Raw genomic sequence first — 19670 nt, 5'->3', positions numbered from 1 at the left:
CCGTGCGAGAGGCGGAAGAAGAGTGGCTGGGGCTCTGGGGGTGGGCGGGGCTGGTGGGCGGGGCGTTGGGGGGAGCTTACTTCCACGGGCTGCGGGGGCGCGCCTACGGCAGTTGGTCTCTGAGGCGGCGGCGGTAACAGTCTCTCTCAGGTGATCCTGCTCGGTCGCGGCGCCATGCCTCTCGATCGTCAGGTGGCCATGGGGAACTTTGGCAATCAGGACATCCTGGCCGTCTTCTACCGCCTGCGCTTCGCGGTTAGCAACCACCTAGCGGCCGCCAGGCGAGCCCGGAACCCGGCAATGGACGTGGGAGGAGGAAGAGGAGGCGCCCGGTTGGTCAACGGTCGTATTCGCCCACGCGGGTTCTGAGTGACTTGGCCGACTGCTCGCCCTCGCCGGTGAGTAACCCTCACTCGTGCTCCGTGCACTTGGAGTACCCTCACTAGTCTCGCCGAGTTGTTGTGACTTCGGTGAAATCGCGCTTTGGGCTGTGGTCGGTGTCGCCCAGGGGTGATTTGAGGTTTGGTGGCCTCTCCCCGGGAAAAGTTAACAGCACCTCACTTAACTGGCGCGCCTGGTCGCGTCCCTCTCTAGCCGTTGAGCTAGCGCCGCACCCTTGTCACTTTTCTCCACAGGACTCTCCAAGGATCCTCGAATCATGATTATTTAGAAGTGACCCGATGTAGAGAGGCAGCAGCAGGTTTTGGTATTGTTTTCGTTTTTTTTAAGGTAGTGTCTCACTATGGAGACCAACCTGGCCTTAAACTACCAATCTTCCGGCCTCTGCCTCTCGAGTGCTGGGATTTTTGGTGTGTGGTACCATGCTGTTTCCATGGAGCAACCCCCCCTTTTTATTTTTTATTTTATTTAATTAATTTATTTATTTATTTATTTATTTTATTGGTGACATTTTGTCTATATAGCCCTAGCTGTCCCGGAGCTCACTGTATAGACCAGGCTGGCCCTGGAACTCACAGCGATCTGCCTGGCTCTGCTTCTGTCGAGTGTGCCACCACCGCCCAGTTTACCATGGTGTCTTTTATAACCTAATCTTGAAAATCGTATGTTGTCTTTTTTCCACCTTTTACCGGCCACATAGACTACCTTGGTAAAAGAGAGGCAGAAATTGCACATAAGGTGGGGGATGATTGGGCAAATGACCAGTGCAGAGAAGAATCATGCCCAGGGGTCTGTCCTGTGAGATACAGCCACTGCCCAGTGCATTGTAAGGGACAGTGTACCCGCTGGGTACCATTCTGGTCAGCATTCATTTATGTGTTAGGTTTCCTACTAAAGTTTTAGAGGCAAGTAGGGTAGGATATAGCTTACAGACCTAAGTTCTCTCTTCACTGCACATTATATATACAATAGAGTATTGCTAATACAATACAGTAATTATATTGATAACTCTTCCCTAGGCCCCATGAGTAAGCCATCATCAGTGCAAAGCCACAGCCTCATGCTAAGCAAGTACCTGACCACAAAGAGTTTATATTACAATTAAAAATTAAAATTTTTTTATTTTAGGTGTGTTCGGTGTCTTAGGTGGTTTGCCTGCATGTATATCTGTGTGCCTGGTGCTCATGGAGACCAGAAGAGGGCATCACATTCCTTGGAACTGGAGTTTGATGGTTGTGGCTACTGAGAACCAAATCTACAAGTTTTTAGAACAGCCTGTGTTATTAACAGCTAAACCTTCTCCCAGCCCCAATATTATTACATATGTTTGAAGTTCTATAAAATTGGTCTGGAGAGATGGCTCAGAAGTTAAGAACACTGGTTGCTCCAAGCACTTGACATGGCAGCTCACAACCATCTATAACTCCAGTTGTAGGGGATCCCAATCCTTCTTCTGGTCTCCTAGGCGCCAAGCACATATAGGGTGCCCAGACATATATGCAGGTAAAAAAACTTCAGCTCGTTGAAAGCAGCAGAACAAAAAAGCACTGCTACTACCACGAAGGAAGCTGGGCCACATGCCTTTGAAGAAGGCTTGCACACCTCATCTTTAAGTCTCTCCCTAAGAATGGATAGTGAGTCACACCTATCATCTCTGCGCTTGGGAGGGGAGGCAGGAGGAAGTTCAAGGCTAGTTTGGGAGAAATAAGTTTCAAGATGGCCTGAGTTACAGTGTGAGACATTATTTCAGACAAAAAAACAAAAAAACTCCTCTAAGAGTTGACAGTATCTGTGTAAAAGATCTCAGACACTGTATGTAATAGCTGAGCTCCTTAAACTATATCAGGATGCATCCCATTGTGAGGAAGAAGGAAGATGACACTGGCCGTGACCATCCTGTGATCATCTAACTGATATTGGATGTCTGTGTTCTTGAGGTCAGGCAGAATGCCCTCAACTATGTTGCATATACATCATGCAATATTTTCTGGCACCCTAACAGAGATGTCAAAGCTTTGTTAAAGAAAGCAGATTCCATCCAATTTGTGATATTTACCAAAGTCCCACAGGCTGGCAGAATCTGTGCCTAATTTCTCTGTCTCAGCTGCCTAGCAAAATCTAGCCAAGAGATGAAATGGGGAACTCCTTCAGAGGCCAGTTGGTGTCAAAATAGCTCCAGAGATGCATTCACTTGTCTGCATCCTCAGGAAAGATCTACTTGTATTTATCCTTCACCACAAAGTTAGGGCTTGTGAAGGGAATTAGCTGTTAGCATTCTCCAGATTGCTAGTCTAGAAAAACAGTACATCCTGCTCTTTAGAGATGCAGAAAATACAGTCTATAATGCCTTTGTACTGCTGGTTTATCAGCCATGGCCTGCTTGTTAACTAGGCGTACCTGCTGTGGAAGCTTGACTTGCCTGCTCAGAGAGACAGGCATCCTGGAGATGGCAACAGTGATGACTGGAATCAGGAAGTCATTGGTAAAAGACAACAGCATGTTCCAGCATGGTGGTACAGGGGAAAACAGGCAGAGAATGGGAGGAAGGCTACACCTAGCTTAGCCCTGCTGCCACAGTACCAAACAAATAGGTTTGATTCTTAATTATCAGAATTTATCAGTGGGTGTTAGATAACTGCTAAACTAATTGTGTACTGTGTTGTATAATATAATAGGACCTGCTAATATAATTATTACCAATATGTAACATTTTTCTTCCAGGTGTGTTTTGACTACAGTGCCAAAAGTCAGAGCTGGGCAAACATAACCTACAGGATATTTCTTTTCATCAGTTGCTTGGAATCACGTAGTGTTCACTAAAGTTTTACCTGTAAGTCTTTCCTTGATTTTTGACAGCAAGTAAAGTGATAGATTAATTGCAGTTCAGGAGGATTTAGCTCTTGTATCATTATCATTGGGGCTGGAAAGATGGCTTTAATTAACAGGACATACTGCTCTTCATGAAGACCAAAGATAAGTTTCAGCACTTAAACCAGGCAATAAACAACCATGTGTATGGCAATCCCCAGGGGCATCTAGTGCCTGTTTTTTGGCCTCCATGGATACCTGAATACATACCTATATATGCACACATATACATATATCTTCAAAAAAAAAAAAGCAAATCTTAAAAAAACCTTTTATTAACTAATAAGCCAAGGAAATGAGCCATTTTCTACTCAAGTTTCTGTAGAGATCTTGCGGAAGAAATCAAGCTCTGGTGTTGAAGACAAAGTCAGATGGGAGGGCTCAAAGCAACAGTTCCTTTTCCTCCCATGCCTTCTAAGAAATTAAAGTGCACACTCAAGAGGGAAATGGGCTTCCTGTGCACATACAAGGTTGAGAGTTCACATGAAGGGTGGAGTCCTCCTCATCCAGGTGTGGTACCCAGCATCCTCCTCCAGCTCCCATTCCCACTGGCACTAGCCGGACAAAACCTGAGCGGATGAGTTTGTCCAGCCCTTTGCTGGTGATGTCACATGTTTGTATACGAAGGCCTTTCGTCCCTCTTTACCAAGAGCTTGGGCTACCCTGGCCACTCCAGTGAGGAGATGTCCTTCCTCTTCCCACACTGTGGGCTCCAGAGAGAGGTGCAGCCCCACGGTGGGAGGGAAAGAGCCTCTGAAGTGAAGTGAAGTAATGACAGGGCAGTGGGCCAGAATCAGACCAGAGACCCAGCAGGGTGTGCCCAGCTGCCTGGGCCTTGTCAGGGCACCTTCTGCAGGTCATCTCAGGGACTCAGGCCTCTGTTGGTGCCACTTCCTCCAGCAGCTGGCCTGTGTCCCTGCTCCTCTTCTGGGAAAGAACTGTGGCAATGATTTCTTGTCATTGTTGTTAACTTAAGGAATATTGTCACAGTATGACTACCATTAAGTAAGCATTTGTCCTTGTATGAAAAAAAAAAACAATGAAGATGAGACTTTACATAGCAGCATAGAAGCAAGCAATAATTACAGCATAATTTTAATAACTAAAATTTTTGTCACATATTTTTGGGAACATTTTGTGGTTGTTGTTTCTTTTTCTTATTTTTTCCCCAGAAATATTCTCTCTACATAGCCCTATCTGTTCAGAATTCAATGTGCAGTCCAGGCTGCCTTCTTGGTACTGGGACTAAAGGTGTATGTGGCCACACCTGGCTTTTTTGTTTTGTTTTTTAGTAGTCTGTAAAAGCATGGTAGGATAATAGCCATATAACAAAAAAGGGGTGCAGTTTTGTATATTCTTTCTTGTTTAAGAATATCAGTCATAGGCTGGGCGTGGTGGTGCACACCTTTAATCCCAGCACTTGGGAGGCAGAAGCAGGTGGATTTCTGAGTTCGAGGCCAGCCTGGTCTACAGAGTGAGTTCCAGGACAGCCAGGGCTATACAGAGAAACCCTGTCTCAAAAAACCAAAAAAGCAAACAAACAAACAAAAAATCAGTAGTCCTATTTTTTTCTGAGACTATGGACCCAGAATGTTTGGAATATGTTGCATGACCTTGTCTCTTTTTAAAATGTTGACAGACTTAGTTGCTGGGGCAAATTTATTTGTCCTGTTTCCTTCTTGTGATAATGTTCATGATATGTGGTTACCATCTTAATTCTCTTTCAAGTATTTGTTGTCACACCACATGTTTTGTGTAGCACAAGTCAAAATGTCCTTTTGAGTAAAATCCCCCTTTTCTTACCCTCTCATGCAGAAATTGGTGTTTTGGTATTTCAATGATTGTAAAAGTATCTGTTTTAGGTAGATTTTCAATAGTTGAGTTTGTTGGGTGAAAATGTGTGTTTATTTTTGTCATTGCTGTGGACCAAATATCTAACAGAGACAATTTAAGGAGAAGCATTTGTTTTGGCTCATAATTTCAGTGGGTTTGATGAATAGTCACTTGGTCTAGTGCTTGGACAGACTATCATAGTGGCAAGGACAGTATGGTAGAAGCTTTCAACCCTTGTTAACAGAGGAGATGAAAGGGAATGAGGACTGGACTGACTTCCTGTGCAGGGCCCTATAACATGATACTGTCTGTGTTCAGGGTCAACCTTTATATATGCCTTGGAACCTCCAGAAACCGCTCTCTTCCTTGGCTCAATCAGAAGAGTCAGCCACAACGGCTGCTGTGCCAGAGACCCATTTCAGTTTGAAACCTGGGAGTAAATGGCGTAGAGCAGAGAGATTTGGTACCGTGCGGATGGTGAGCTGTGGGTTGTCTAGGGACAGAATCATCCCTCTAGTTCCCTTGATGACCACAATGACATAACAGGGTTGAGTGAGGTGCTTTGGCACCAGAGGTGAAGCAAACACACTCTGAAAGCCAGCATATCTATGCCACAGAGTGCTTTTACTGCTTCCAAATTATTCATTAGCCATTGGAACTTGCANATTGTGAATTATGGAAGAGTGCTGCTGTTTCTATTAAGCAAGGGGGATGTGTCCTTGCATGGTGTTTGTAGTGAGTTCCATTCTTTCCAGACTGGAAATGATGCATTATTGTAGGAGTGCATTCAGAATAATGAGAAGGANTGCCTTGCTGAGCCCCATGGAGTCCAAGTGGCTTTTGGTGGGGGATGTGACAGAGAGCAGAGCAGTGTGCTGTTAGGGGCTTTGACAGGAACTGCAGGGTGCGTTCAGAGGGGAGGAAGGTGCAGGGTGAGGGCCAGCGGGAAGGAAAAGCTCATGGAGAAGAAGAGCCCAGAAATCAAAGCCCATGCTGGGTCCTAGCACGAGACGGATGTCTGGGCAGACTGGTTGGTGTAGAGTGTTGTCTGTGAATGACTGGGGATCCCCCATAGGGTACTAGAGCAGAGAGTCCCTTGTGAGTGAATTAGGAGTAGGGAATACCCCATGTGTGGACTGCTCAGAGGATCTATGCAGGTGTATTTTCTCGAGGGTAGTTGAAAGGTATCTGATGCCTCCTACGTTCCAGAATAAGATCTTAGATTACACAAATGAAGAATGTTCCTTAGAGTGATGTTAAACTTGTACACTTCTGAACTAGAACACAGTTAAAAAAAAAAAAAAAACTCAGAATAGTGTTAGAGCCTACTCTGTACCCTCCAAGGGCCTCCCAAGCCCTCTTAGACTTTTGCCTCCTTCAGAGCAGGTCTGTGTGTTTCTGGGCACAAGACAGCTCTTGTGAACCAGTTTGCAAACCTTGTGATCAGGGACAGGAACTCTCATCTGCCCTCTGCCCCATAGTTCTGACTCCTATAAAGTACTTGCTCAGTAACTTGTAAATTTGCCAGTCAGTTGGTCTTAGTTCCTTTCCTGGGGCCTTAAAGATAAATTCCTGATGCATGTGACAGTCAGTAGTTACTCACACCTATGTAACCCTGCTTTGATTTTATGTCTTATTTCTTACTTGTTCTGGTTTCTAGTGTCTTCTGGTTTCTAGTCTCTGTTTTTCAGTTAGAGCCAAGGCTTAGGAGCTAATACACTAACCTGAAAAGGAGCATTTGGTGAGTTTCTAGCTAAAAGCCAGAAATGCTTCAAATACCGTATTTTCTTTCTTGGATAGAAGAGAATTGTGTAACAGACATGTTATTGCCCTTGCCAGAGAAGACAGCCATATTTAGCTATTCTCCTTCCCATCATGCTTCTTGTGAAATCCCCTATTTGCGACAGGCATTGGGCTCATCCCACTCTTATTTGTTGTGGGGTTTGGCCAGAAAAGAATGTATTTGTTCTTAGCACTCCCACCATGGTTCCTGACCCAATTCTTCCAGTTTTGGTATGGTCTCTTGTCTGTCTTTGGCTCTCTGCTCTTCTGGTCCTGGCATGTCCGTATTCCTGAGACCCTTCATAATATAGAGCCTGGTTTTGCCTTGCTCTCTGTCTGCTTTACTATCCGAGTGAAGTTGTTTAGGACTTCTGCATTCTCGCATCACCCTTCCTTGCCTAAACCCTAAGCTGTGGGGCTGCCTCTGCCTCTGTTCTCAAATGGAGACACTTCTCCCTGGGCTGTCTTTCCATCACAGACTGTCCTGGCACTGATATCACAGTTCGTGAACATCTATCTTGTCTCTGTCCTATCCTGGCAAACCATGCTGTAACTCCTTGGGGAGTCTTTTTCTCGTCAAATAGGCTGGAATGCTAACATTGAGTGATGTTCTCTGAGTAATGCTTTGTTTAATGATGCTTAGCTAACAAAGAGGAAGACAAACCAAAGGTCCACCCTCTCTTTAGGGATACTTTTAGACCATACTGCAAGAGACTAGAGAAAGGTCCAGTGATTAGTGGTCTGTAGCTTTGTATCCAACTCCAGGAAGTCAGTGATTGCCATTTATATCATTTTTATTTAACATGCTGACCTGGGAAGAGATTGGCAGCCAGAAGCTCCTGGGAGAATCTGTAACAATACTAGAAGAAAAAAAAAATGCAGTCTATGACTTGAGGAAGAGGAAGGTCTGTATTGTCCATATAGGCCAGGTTATATTGAATAAGCATCCTCCGCTCTTAGGGGCTCGGCACACAGTAGCTTATCCCTGTACCTACCAAGTCAGTTTGGGGTACATGTGACTGTCTAGAGCTGCAGTTCTCCACCTGTGGGTTGTGATCTCCACAGGGTCACATATCAGATATCTACTTTGTAACTCATAACTCTAATTTTACTGTAACAACAAAATAATTGTATAGTTTGGGGTCACCCCATTATGAGGAACTGTATTAAAGGTTTGCAGCATTAGGAAGGTCGAGGAGCACTGCTCTGGAAATGTAGTCTTCTGTGTAGCACTCCAATTCCAGACCAGTAGAGTTTCATTCACATGGAAAGCATTCCCTCTTCCTTTCAGCCCAAAGGAGAAGATAGGTTGGGTTGAAGAGTTATTTCAAAGACCTTGGAAATGACGCCTCCTATCTGATCCTGTTTATTGCCTATTTCGTGTGCATGTGTTTATCCTCAACACATGGCCGGATAGGCATGTGCACCATACCCAGAAACAGAAGACCTTGACAGTAGCAACAATAAACATCCCACCAACACTGTTCCTTCCTGTTCCTGCAGGTACGTCCATGATCCCATGAAGATAAGAGACAGGTACTTTCATAGCTGGGATGACAGTACCAACTGCTACTAAGAGGAGGATGAGACACTTAGACCACTGTGACAAAGCACAAGCTCTTCAGGCAAATGTAAGCCGCAGGACCAGGAAGCTAGAAACTACAGACTGAAGTGCCTTCTGCACCCTCCTTTCCAGCATTCAGTTCACACGCAGAGTGGCTGGCAGGTGATGTGTGCAGTGTGCAGAAAGGCAGGTAGGGCCAGGACATAAGTGGGCCAGACTTGCCAGTCTGCTACTGCCTGGCCTACAGCCAGGCAGGGCTGGGCAGGAGCCATCAGGAGCTTTGATGCTCTGCTCCAGCTTTCAGATGGAAAAGGCAGCCACCAAGATGTCAGGGTCAATCTGGCAGCGGGGATGAGAAGGCTTCATGAAGAGGTCTACCAAGCACTGTTCTGGGTGCAGAAGACATGAAGCCTGGGCAGTGCTGCATCAGACCAGATGGAATTCCAGAGTGCTGAGTCTGGCCAGTGCTGGCTGTGGCACCAGAAGAGAGTGACAGTGCCAGACTATTTGGAGCTGAGAGCATTGAGCCCACCCTGTCTGCCCTGCTCAAGCCTTCCATGGATGTGTTGTGAATGTGGTATGAAAAACTCTGAAAAGACCCAGGTGCTTCTCTTCAAACTGCTGGACTATTTGGACACCTGCTCCATGCTCTGAGATGTGTTCTAATGAAGCTCTTCTAGGATTTCTCATAGTTTTCCTCATTCTGTGTTAAAATTGTCACATAACAGATTTGTTCCCATCTTCCCCTGTTCACCACACATGCCCTGTCATTTTCTTTTCTCCCTAGGTTTCAAATGTAGGAGCAAGAGTTTTCAGAGCCTACATTCTCCATGTTCAGGTCCAGTCCCTGTGCTTCTCCATGGCAAGTCATTCTCCCTGTGTTTGCTCTGCCTCTCACTGGATAGATGTAGGTGAGAGATGTGCACCCCAGTACTCCGTGTTTTGAATCCCAAGAATACATCTACATTGATGGCATAGCTATGAGCATAGCTGCCTTCCTCATTCATCACATGCCTGTGTTCATTTTGTCAGTGGTGAATGTTGTGCTGTGCAACCTTCTAGCCTAGATCTGGCCCCAGCAGCCTGTAGTATATGAGGCACCTTAGAGAAAAGGTCTAAATGGGCCTTATAAGAAAATAAGAATACTTTCTGTTGCATTGTGTTTTGAGTCTTTAAGTTACAGGCACAAAGCTGCATGAATTAAACATTCCTAAAGTCTGTCTACTCAGCCTCTTACACTAGTCTGTCCACAGGAAGGGCATTGAAATAAAAGGAAAGATGAAGAGCAGTCCAGTCCAGCTTAAGCAAGTGTCTGATGTGATGTGTTATCCCTAGGATGTGGTGGAAGTGAACACTGACAGGCATGCTTAGTCTCAGAGACCACAACACCCAGACTTGAGTACTCTGTCCTCACCATTGCTTTCCTGCTTCCAGACAGTTTTGCTTGGTGACAAGTTTCCTGGTAAGGGGCAGCTGACTTCTAGTGGGAACACCAATTATAGGACTTTCCATGTAAGTCTCTAACAGTTGATGTGTCTTTAGGATGCATGCGAGAAGTGACAGGTACTACGCCAATGTTCAGCATACCACATCAGCCTGTGATTAACCATCAGAGTGTCCATTAGCATGTAGCCACTTTAGTGTTCAGTCTGCAGCCTCTCGGGTGGAGGTACATTAGACCCGCTCTTCCCTGGCCCCTCTGGAGCTGGCCAGCTTTTCCTGTTTGTATACTGTACAGTGCACTCTTCTGCTTCTACCTACAAGTAGAGTGAGTGTGAATGGACATGCTGCTGAAAGTGGCCTTCATGCAGAAGACCCATTTTCAGATTCTTGTTCTGAGGACTCTGGGCTTTCTGAAAGCTCTGAGCTATTTCATTTCCTTAAAACCTCCCATAGCTGGGTTAAATGCTTTTATTGCTGCCTCCTGTGTTGAATGTGTGTACTGTCAAGATTTGGAAGCGGGTATAAAATGTGAGTACACTATCACTACAAGTAGTCATTGGAAAAAGACCTCCTTTGGTCATTCTTCACAGCTCATTTCTTCATGGTTTATACTATAATGTTGCTTTTGAATAGTTTCCTTGCTACTTAGCAAAAAGCAAAGGACCACTTTCCAAGTAACTGTCCATCTGCCAGACCTTCCTTAAGTGGCTAGTCTGCCTCTTGTTGCTTTACGGGCTAGTTGCTCCCATGCTCACCCTGTGTCGCCAGATAGCAAGCTTCCCTGCTTTTGTTACCAACAAAGACAAGTCAACAGACTGGAGATTCTCTGTGTACAACTCCAGGTCAAGTACTGACAGACTACCTGGTAGGTTAGAGAGTGATGCAGACTTAACAAAACGCAGCTCTGAGGGTACCTGATTCTTCATGTTGACTTAGGGGACAGCAAGAGGGTCCCATAGTTGGTGGCATTGAACTAAAGCCTTCTGTTTGCATGTAATCACAAGAATAGCACCCCTTTCCAGTTAGCCCACTTACTGAGCACCCATCTTTTGCCAGGCAGCATGCTTATGTCTCAACTTTCGAGTATTGCCCGTTCCCTAGCAAGTAGGACTAACTGTCCCCATTTCACAGATGAGGAAACTGAAGCTTAGGGTAGTCACAGCATCCAAAGAAGTCCTACATCTCAGTAACCAGGCTGAGCTTTTTGTATAATCCCTGGTAGGGACAGTCTGAATGTCAAAAGGTGATTCTTAACCTTCTTTGTTAAGAGTATGTTGAGTATTGACTGCCATTTCCCCCCCCCCTCACATTTAGGATGCAAATCAAAATACCCAGAGTCTTATCCTTTGAGCTGTGGACTTTATAGGACACAGGCATTAACACTGAAGGTCCCCTGAGAAAGAAAAGGGCTCAGTTCTCATCTCTCTCTCTTTTTTTTTTTCTCTCTCTCGTGGTCTTTACCAGGTTAGCTTTTTGTTATATTTTGTTTTGCTTTGCTTTTTTTTTGTTTTTTTGTTTTGTTTTGCTTTGCTTTTTTTTTGTTGTTGTTTTAACTGTTTGCTTGGCTAGCCATTGAGTATTTCTCTCTGCTTGTTCTTAATCTGAAGCAGCAGTTCAGAGCTGCTAACAAGAAGAAAGCTACATGCTGCTATTTGTAATTGGTATGTGCATGAGCAAAAGACCCCCGCCCCCCCCCCCCCAAGCAATTGCTGACATCTTTGATGGCCACCAAGGGAACTTAGAGGGCCTGAAGTAGAGGATCAGCCCTGGTGATGGTTCATGCAAATCCGCTTGTGTGGCTGCCTTAATCTTAGCTGCTTTATCGGCCATACTTAGTAGACTGGCTCTTGATGGCTTGTGCTATGCACCCCTGCCCACCATAATGCAGTCTTCTCTGGTTGTCTGCCTTGGGGACAGTTGGTACAAATCTGCCTTTGTGGCTCAACCTTAACTTCTATGTTACTCATATCCAGTAGATTCTCTTTTGACAATTTGCAATGTGCACCTCTGCCCACCATAATGCAACCCTCTCTGCTTGTCTGCCATGTATTCTGGTCTGGTCACTCACTGACTATCATGAGATATGATGGCCCCCGCTAGATCTTCTCTTGGGACTGTAGACTGGTTGCAGCACTTTAACAGGCTTTAGACTTTATCTTTGTTTCAGAAATGCATTTGTTTGAGACTGCTGACTAGTTACTAAATTCCAGTAGACTCTGGCTTCAGAAAATTTCATTTGAGCTGATCTGGTGGCTCGTGTCTGAAATCCTAGCACTCAGGAGGCTGAAGTATTAGCATTGTCATGTTGCAGTCAACCTGAGCTAACATAGTGAGTTCCAGACCAGCTTGGGCTACAAAGCGACATCCTGTCTCCAAAAATATAATGAAAAGTTGGGGGTGTGGAGGAGGAAGAGACCATAGATAGGACAGCTACTCGCACCTGTATTGTGCCTTGTCCATTTCTGAAATCCTCTGGGCTCTATGTTGATTTCTGATAACTCAGAATTTGGCATAGCTCTGCTTTGTGAGCACCTATAATCCTAGCTCTCACACTCATGATACCCATGCCTGGTACCATTAGCACTTGGGGAAAGTAATCAAGTGTAGCTCTGAGAGCCCTGAGGTTCCAGCTGCCTCTCATGTAAACAAGTTACATCCTTTTCAGGCTCCTAGTTAAAGAGTAGGCCTGGGAATCACCCCATGGGCATCTGAGTGTTAATTAAGGGTCATTCATATCCAGGAGGTTCAAGAAAATGACTTGCTGCAATGCATAAATATGAATTAGATTAGAAGACCAGTTGGCTGGACATTGGGATTTGAGTTACTAGTTAAAACTATGTGTAAAAGGAAAAAGAGACTCTCTTATCTAATCTTTTGTGAAATTATTCCAGACCCTCATCTGAGACTCCCGACTAAGCCCCTAGGCCTACAGACCCTGTGATCCAGACGGCTGAGGGAAGACATAAAAGGTTGAGGTAGGACTAGACCCTGGGCAGAAGAAAGGATAGATAAAAGCCATTACCTTGTGGCAACCACCTCAGGGTAATTCAAAATGCCTCCAAAATTGATCTAACAAGAACCAGGGCACCTGTCTCAGAACTAGTGTATATTTGGCCAAAAGGAAGGGCACTAGGAAAATGACTGCTTTGAAAAGGGCTGGTCAGACAGCAGCCCCAGCCCCAGTGTAGCCGTGGTCTCCAGATAGGTAGTGTTAGCCCCTGGATCAAGGAAGCCCAGGGACTTGAATGTCATCAGTGGAACTTTGTGTGACACTTACGGTTGTCACATTTGGGTATGAAGTATCACCCCAAAGCACTGATAGGTTGAAGGTTCCTCAGCAAGTGGTACTGTTGAAGAATGACTGGATCATAAGGGTGATGACATCAGAGGTTTAATCCATTGATTATTTCATAGTTGGACAGTTAGCCCCCATCATGCCTATTTGTCGGATGTGGGACACTGAAAGACTGTGTCTTGCCCTCAACCCAGTCTCCATTCTATCATGAGGGAAGCACTCTTCTTTGCCAAGTATTTCTTTCTATGATGTTCAGTTTTGCCTCAGGCCTACAGCAATAAGGCCAGAGAACCACGGACCAAAGCCATGAGCCAAAATAAATCTTTACTCATTTCAGTTGTCTCAAGTGTTTGTCACAACAGTGAATACCAACACACATTACGGGTAATGGTTTTGTATGTATGTACGTACATATGTAAAAGTGAATATTATATATCTACATGCATACTGTGTGCTCACAATATTGTATACATTGTACACATTGAGTTTGAAATAAACACTTGTTTATCAAAGAAACTGTTGTGAAGTAAGCTCACCAGAGACTACCACGCCCACACCTTTTTGTTTTACGTTTTTGGAGTTTTTATTTGTTTGTTTGGGTTCAGTTTGGCATTTTTGTTGTCTTGTTGTTTTTCTTTTTGAGATAGGATTTCTCTGTGTAGCCCTGGCTGTCCTGGAATTCACTCTGTAGACCAAGCTGGCCTCAAACTCACAGAGATCCTCCAGCCTCTGCCTCCTGAGTGCTGGAATTAAAGGTGTGCCCCACAACACCTGGATTCTCTCAGGCTGTTTTTTGAATGGTTGTGAGGCAATGAGTTGACATTTGAGTTTTTATTATTTGCCAACAGACATCCAATTGTTGTACCACTATCCAGTGAGTCATCTTGGAGCCTTCAGGAAAAGAAACCAAGCTGCCATGCTAAATCTTTACTCATTTCATTACACACTTAACTGACTTCTTATGGTCAACACCTATGGCAGGCCACCACCTTTCCAGTGTTTTGCCCACAGTGAAAAGCTATGGCCCAGTTCACTACATTCAGCTTACTTGGTTACCTGGCAACCTCTGCTCTTGAATAGGCTCAAGAGAAGCTATGATTTTGGAGATTATCTAACATTTTCTTTTTATTGAACCAGGAATGAAATGATGTTCCAGTGTTTTGAGGTGGGTTTGGTTTGGTTTGGTTTGGTTTTTTGTTTTTGTTTGTTTGCTTGTTTTTACGAGACAGGGTTTCTCTGTGTAGCCCTGGCTGTCCTGGAACTCACTTTGTAGACCAGGCTGGCCTCGAACTCAGAAATCCGCCTGCCTCTGCCTCCCTAGTGCTGGGATTAAAGGCGTGCGCCACCACTGCCCGGCCTTCTCATTTTTTTTTAAGTAACATTTTTTTCTTTAAAAAATTATATTTCATGTGATTAGTGTTTTGCCTGCATGTATGTATATCTGTGTAAGGGTGTTAGATCCTCTGGTGCTGGAATTGGACAGTTGTGAGCTGCTGAGAGTTTAACCTGAGTCCTCTGGTAACCACTCAACCATCTCTTCAGCCCTCTGTTCTGGGAAGAATTCAGCTGAGGGAAACAATTTCAGCAGAAGTTTACTGAGCAACATAGTCAAAGCAAGCTCTCCAGACATACTGCAGTGGGCTGTGCTGCTGTGGGTATAGGCACAGTGGCTTCCATTGGAGTTTTTGTTGTTGTTTTGGGTTTGTTTTTTTTTTTTTGGTTTTTCGAGACAGGGTTTCTCTATATAGTCCTGGCTGTCCTGGAACTCACTTTGTAGACCAGGCTGGCCTCGAACTCAGACATCCTCCTGCCTCTGCCTCCCTAGTGCTGGGATTAAAGGCATGCGCCACCACGCCCGGCTTTCCATTGGAGTTTTTAAGCATTTTATAAATATGTATGAGGTTTGTGGCATATGCATCAGGTAATATGATCCTTTTTCCCTTTCAAGTCAAAATGAATGTGGAAGTGCCTTTTAAGTCATTTTCCCCATGAAACTCTTGCAAAGCTGACAAGGGTTGGAGGGTATCAGAGCTACAACGTAAACATGCAGTGAAGCTGGCCGAGTCACAGATGGAGACCCTTGAATAGCACCATGTGTACAACTGGGAAAGTGACCTGGTGCCTTAGTTTCTGATCCTGATACTTCCTTGGATCTATCACATTTCAATCCCAGCCTGGACAGGACACAGGGTGGGAGTCAGGGTTTCCTTTTTAAAAAAAAAAAAATTATCTAGGGTCTCGTACTTCCTGCCTGCCTCAAATTCACTATAACCAAAGATGACCTTGAATTCCAGAGCCGCCTCCTACTTCCCAAATCCAGAGATTAGAAAGGATACATCACTATACTGGTATAGCTCTTTTCCTAACTTCTACGAACTATCCAGGTATATATTTTGAACGAAGATAGGAAGATCCTTCAAATGGTGAGGGTTGTCTGCAGCAGCAATGTGCTGTTCCTAAAGCCTGCACATTTCCTAACCTTAGAAAAGGCCCAGCTCTGGGTTGATGAATACACAGCCTGAAGGGATCTAACAGGCCTGAGATGGCAAACATGGCACTGGCAGGCCTTGCCCTTCCTCTCTCCTTGCTAAAAACCGTTAGATTACATTCCTAAAGCTAGCCACCAAGGTTTGTTACGCTATTTGTCCACTTCCTGAGGCTAACCACTAAGGTCCAGCTATAAAAATCCACCCCCCACCTTGGTTCACCTACTTAGCATGCCCCATAAACATCCTAAAGGGATTTCCCCTTTCACCTTTATAAACTGCCATTTGCCAATACACCAAGGCCTCTCTCTCCGGAAGCAGTCCTCTGTCCCTCTGGGGCAAATAACCCTTTCCCCTCTCCCACCTTTTCACTTCTTCCTCTTGCTCTATCTCCTTTGTCTCCTATTCCCTGCCCTTTTATTTGTCACTCTCTGCTGAGAACTTTGTGTGTCCCGTGCCAGTTCCTGTCCTTGCACAGCCTATATGAGATCCCAACTTGACACCAAGGCCCTTTCCAGAGTATCCCTGAAGCTGCAGTGCTGCTCTGGTCAACATATTCCATCTCCAACTCCTTCATACAGGTGAATACTAGGAAGTTCCTACAGCGGCCTGGCTGGGAAGCAGCCAGTAGAACTGGGACAGAAGCTGGGGCATTGCACTTGATACCAAAACCTGTTTTTCTTCTATTATGCTCTACCTAAGGTCATGTTTGCCAGCTGCTCCACCCTGAGCCCTGTAAAAGAGGCACCTGCTCCCAAGCCCAAACCTTCCAGCTACTAATATTATCCAAGGTTTAGCTGGAGCCCCAAGCACTAAACACAGACTTGTTTCTGGTCTTTCTAGACCTCTCAGTTCTGACCCTGACAGAACGTGTTGCCTAGAGGCAAGCACTCTCTCCATTAACAGACCAGACAATTTATAATTACAAGATTGCCAAGCTTGGTGCAGACCTGTAATCTGAGCAGCAAGACGCTAAAGCAGGAAGATCTCCAGTTCAAGTCCAGCCTTGGATTACACAGTGTGCTCTAGTCTCACCTGGGTTTCACAGATAGGAGAGAGAAAATGGGACAGCAGTTTCCTGTAGGTTGGTTATCACTCAGGGCTTGACTTTAGCTGAGAAAGAGTACAAACACTGCTACTTTTTAGGATTCATGAGGATGGGACCTGCTGGCTCTCTCATCCTGAGGGATAGGGTGTGAGACTGGCCATGGGTCGTCAACCGGATGCTGGCGAGTCCGGTCGGTAAGCCCGAGGCTCCCTGCGCAAAGCCTGGGGTTTCCATCCCACACTGCAGGACCCTGTCTAACGCTGAGATCTGGGGAAGGACTGCGGAGGGGTGGGGGAGGCGCAGAGTTGGCCGAGCGTCCGCGCATGCGCCTGCCGCACCCGACTTCGAAAATTGGAACCGGGAGAAACCAGTGGCGCCGCTGGACCTCCCGAGTGAAGGAGAAGGGCGCGTGCGCCCGCTTGTGGGCGGAGCCTGGGCGCGGCAGGGGCGGGGCCTGTCGTCACGCGCAGACCCGCCCCTCGGTCTCTGGGAGGCGGCAACCGCTACTCCCTGTCTCTTCCCGGTTGTCAGGGACTGCTTCACCTCAGTTCTCGGTGACTATGGGGGACCCCAGCAAGCAGGACATCCTGGCCATCTTCAAGCGCCTGCGCTCGGTGCCCACTAACAAGGTAACGGCCGCAGGCGGTCTCGGGACCCCGCGGCCCGCTGGACCCCGGTGTGCCCGCGGCCGTGGGAGGAGCCGCCCGGCCTGTGACACGTCGCACTGTGGGCCTGGCAGCCGCCGCTCTCCAACCTTCGTCAGCAAGGGGCGGAAGAGGGGGCGCCCACCAGGGGCTTAGCGACGGAGTACTGGGTCCTGCGAGTACCTGGCCAGAGGCTCTGGGGCACAGGGACATGGGCATCTGGAGGATGTCCAGGACCAAAAGGCAGAGAGCCTGGGGTCACAGGACTGGGGCATGGACATCTGGGATGTCTAGCATCCGAGGGCAGAGCGCCTGGGGTCATAGGGAGGGCTGGGACATGGACAATTGGGGTGTCCGCCATAAGAGGCCAGAGCACCTGGGGATAGACAGAAGACTGGGGCATGGACATCTGGAACAGACCAGTGCATCTCAGGGCAGAGAGAGGACTGGGGTATGGACCTCTAGGAGTGTCCAGGATCAGAAGCCAGACTCCCTGGGGGCTCAGAGAGAAGGCTAGTTCATAGCATCTAGGGGTGCCTAGATCTGGAGACCAGAGCACCTTGACCCAGAAGCACAGACATGGTGGGGTGGAGGAAACAGATGTTGGAAGTGTGTAGCTGGGCTCTGAGAAGGCTGGAGAGGCAGCATTCACTCCTTCTGGCCTCTGTGAGCTAAGGTAAATAGTCCAGCCACCTAGACCCAGGGGCAAGAGTGTCTAGGGGTCAGAACTCTAAGTGGTGCTAAGTTCTGGGGAAAGAAGGGCTTTTCTCCCACCATGGACCTTGTCTTGAGTGTTCTTCAGGGCTGGGGACCTGTTGGGTCTTTGTCACCATTGTCCTTTGGTGGCAGCCTGTTTCCCAGTCCAGTAAAGCTAAGTAAGGTTCTTTGCCCTGGTTGCCAGCTCTCTGGGTTCCTGAGGAAACTCATGAAACTCACTTTCATCCCTCTGGAGGTTGAGGTCTGTCCCTACAATTTTCATTTTCCTTATTGTACCCTCCCCACACACACACCCCACCCCCAACCACTGGGTCTCATAACTTTTAGCATGTGGCTGGCAGTATTGTTTTGATACAGAGGGTTAAGGTGACCACTTCCTTAGGATGACGGAGTAGGGTGGAACCCGTGGAGGGCAAAGGGCTGTCGTGTCACTGTGGACTCTCTCCAGCCCTCTCCAAGTTCCATCTGGTCGCCACCTTCACCTCTGAGGAACCATCTGTTAACGGGCACAGTCATGATTACAGAGTCCTGAATGGCTGGCATAGAAAGTTCCAGCATGTCACAAAATTCAGGCATATATATATATATATATATAATATATAATCTTGATAGTGGAAGGGAGCCCTAGGTTTTTATAGCCTTATGATGAAGGAAATAGTTACGTGGGGGTGCTAATGTCAGGCGGGTATAAGAAAGAAGAGCTGGCTTCCAGGGACTGCACTGTCCAGTGTCTGTTGCTTTAATGTTTGCTTGATTTTTTTTTTCAAATTTAAATTGATCTGTGTGTACCAAGGACTTGCTTGTTACCACACAAGATTGGCTCTACAGCTGGCAGGGTGGGAAAGTGCATATGCTGCTACTTTCTCTGCGAAGCACGCCAGTGTGTATTCCCTTCAAAGGTATCAAAAAAGCCTCTGCTAAATAACAAAAAGCAAGAAGCAACAACAAAAAAGGGAAGACGTTCCTTTTAAATAAGAAGTCCCTGTCATCAATACCAACAGACACTTTGAAGGAGCCCACGTGGGCTTGCTTGCATATTAAAATGTTAGTTGAGTACGGTATCACATGGTGTGATCGGAAAGCAAGAAGAACAAGAGTTCAAGGGCAGACTCCACTACATAGCAAGTTCTAAGCCAGCCTTAGACTACATTAGACTATTTCTCAAAAAAAAAAGAAAGTTAAAATTATCGTCCAGCTGGCCATGAGAGTACACACCTATAGTCCCAGCCCTTGGGAAACCGAGGCCAGCTTGAGGTATGTAGTGGTTTTTTGATTAGTATGTGTTACAAATCGAGACCTGCCTCAAAATGATAACGCACAGATACACAGAAAAGCCTGGGCAGACACTAGTCTACAGGAATGCAGCCATTTGTTTTTCATTTTATTCTGAAGAGCACACCTATAGAAACTTTATGTTCTGTAATATGATTTCTTTTTAAAAATTATTTATTTTAAATATATGGGTGCTCTGTCTCTGTCTTCAGTCACATCAGAAGAGAACATCAGACCCCATGACGGATGGCCGTGAGCCACCATGTGGTGGCTGGGATTTGAACTCAGGACCTCTGGAAGGGCAGTCAATGCTCTTAAC

At 46.1% G+C, this 19670-nt stretch overlaps 1 protein-coding gene and 1 long non-coding RNA gene across 7 annotated transcripts in view; both read left to right on the top strand.

Moving 5' to 3' along the window:
* The first annotated feature begins 132 nt into the window (after window positions 1–132).
* LOC110334597 lies at window positions 133–11597 on the top strand. The gene is made up of 3 exons (XR_003845452.1): window positions 133–398; window positions 3121–3229; window positions 8386–11597. It is a non-coding gene; the product is annotated as an uncharacterized LOC110334597 (long non-coding RNA).
* A 5604-nt stretch (window positions 11598–17201) lies between these two features.
* Arfgap3 (ADP ribosylation factor GTPase activating protein 3) overlaps window positions 17202–19670 on the top strand; it is a 50834-nt gene continuing 48365 nt past the window's right edge. For all 6 annotated transcript variants that reach the window (XM_029531102.1, XM_029531101.1, XM_029531099.1 and 3 more), the window contains exon 1: window positions 17202–17347. In XM_029531102.1, coding sequence (XP_029386962.1) covers window positions 17279–17347 — 69 coding nt within the window. In that variant the 5' untranslated portion in view covers window positions 17202–17278. The remainder of the gene's footprint in view (window positions 17348–19670) is intronic.

This window comes from Mus pahari, chromosome 17 (assembly GCF_900095145.1).
Source record: "Mus pahari chromosome 17, PAHARI_EIJ_v1.1, whole genome shotgun sequence".
NCBI lineage: Eukaryota > Metazoa > Chordata > Mammalia > Rodentia > Muridae > Mus > Mus pahari.
Note: the sequence above shows the minus strand (reverse complement) of the source record. Positions and strands in the feature narration are given on the sequence as shown.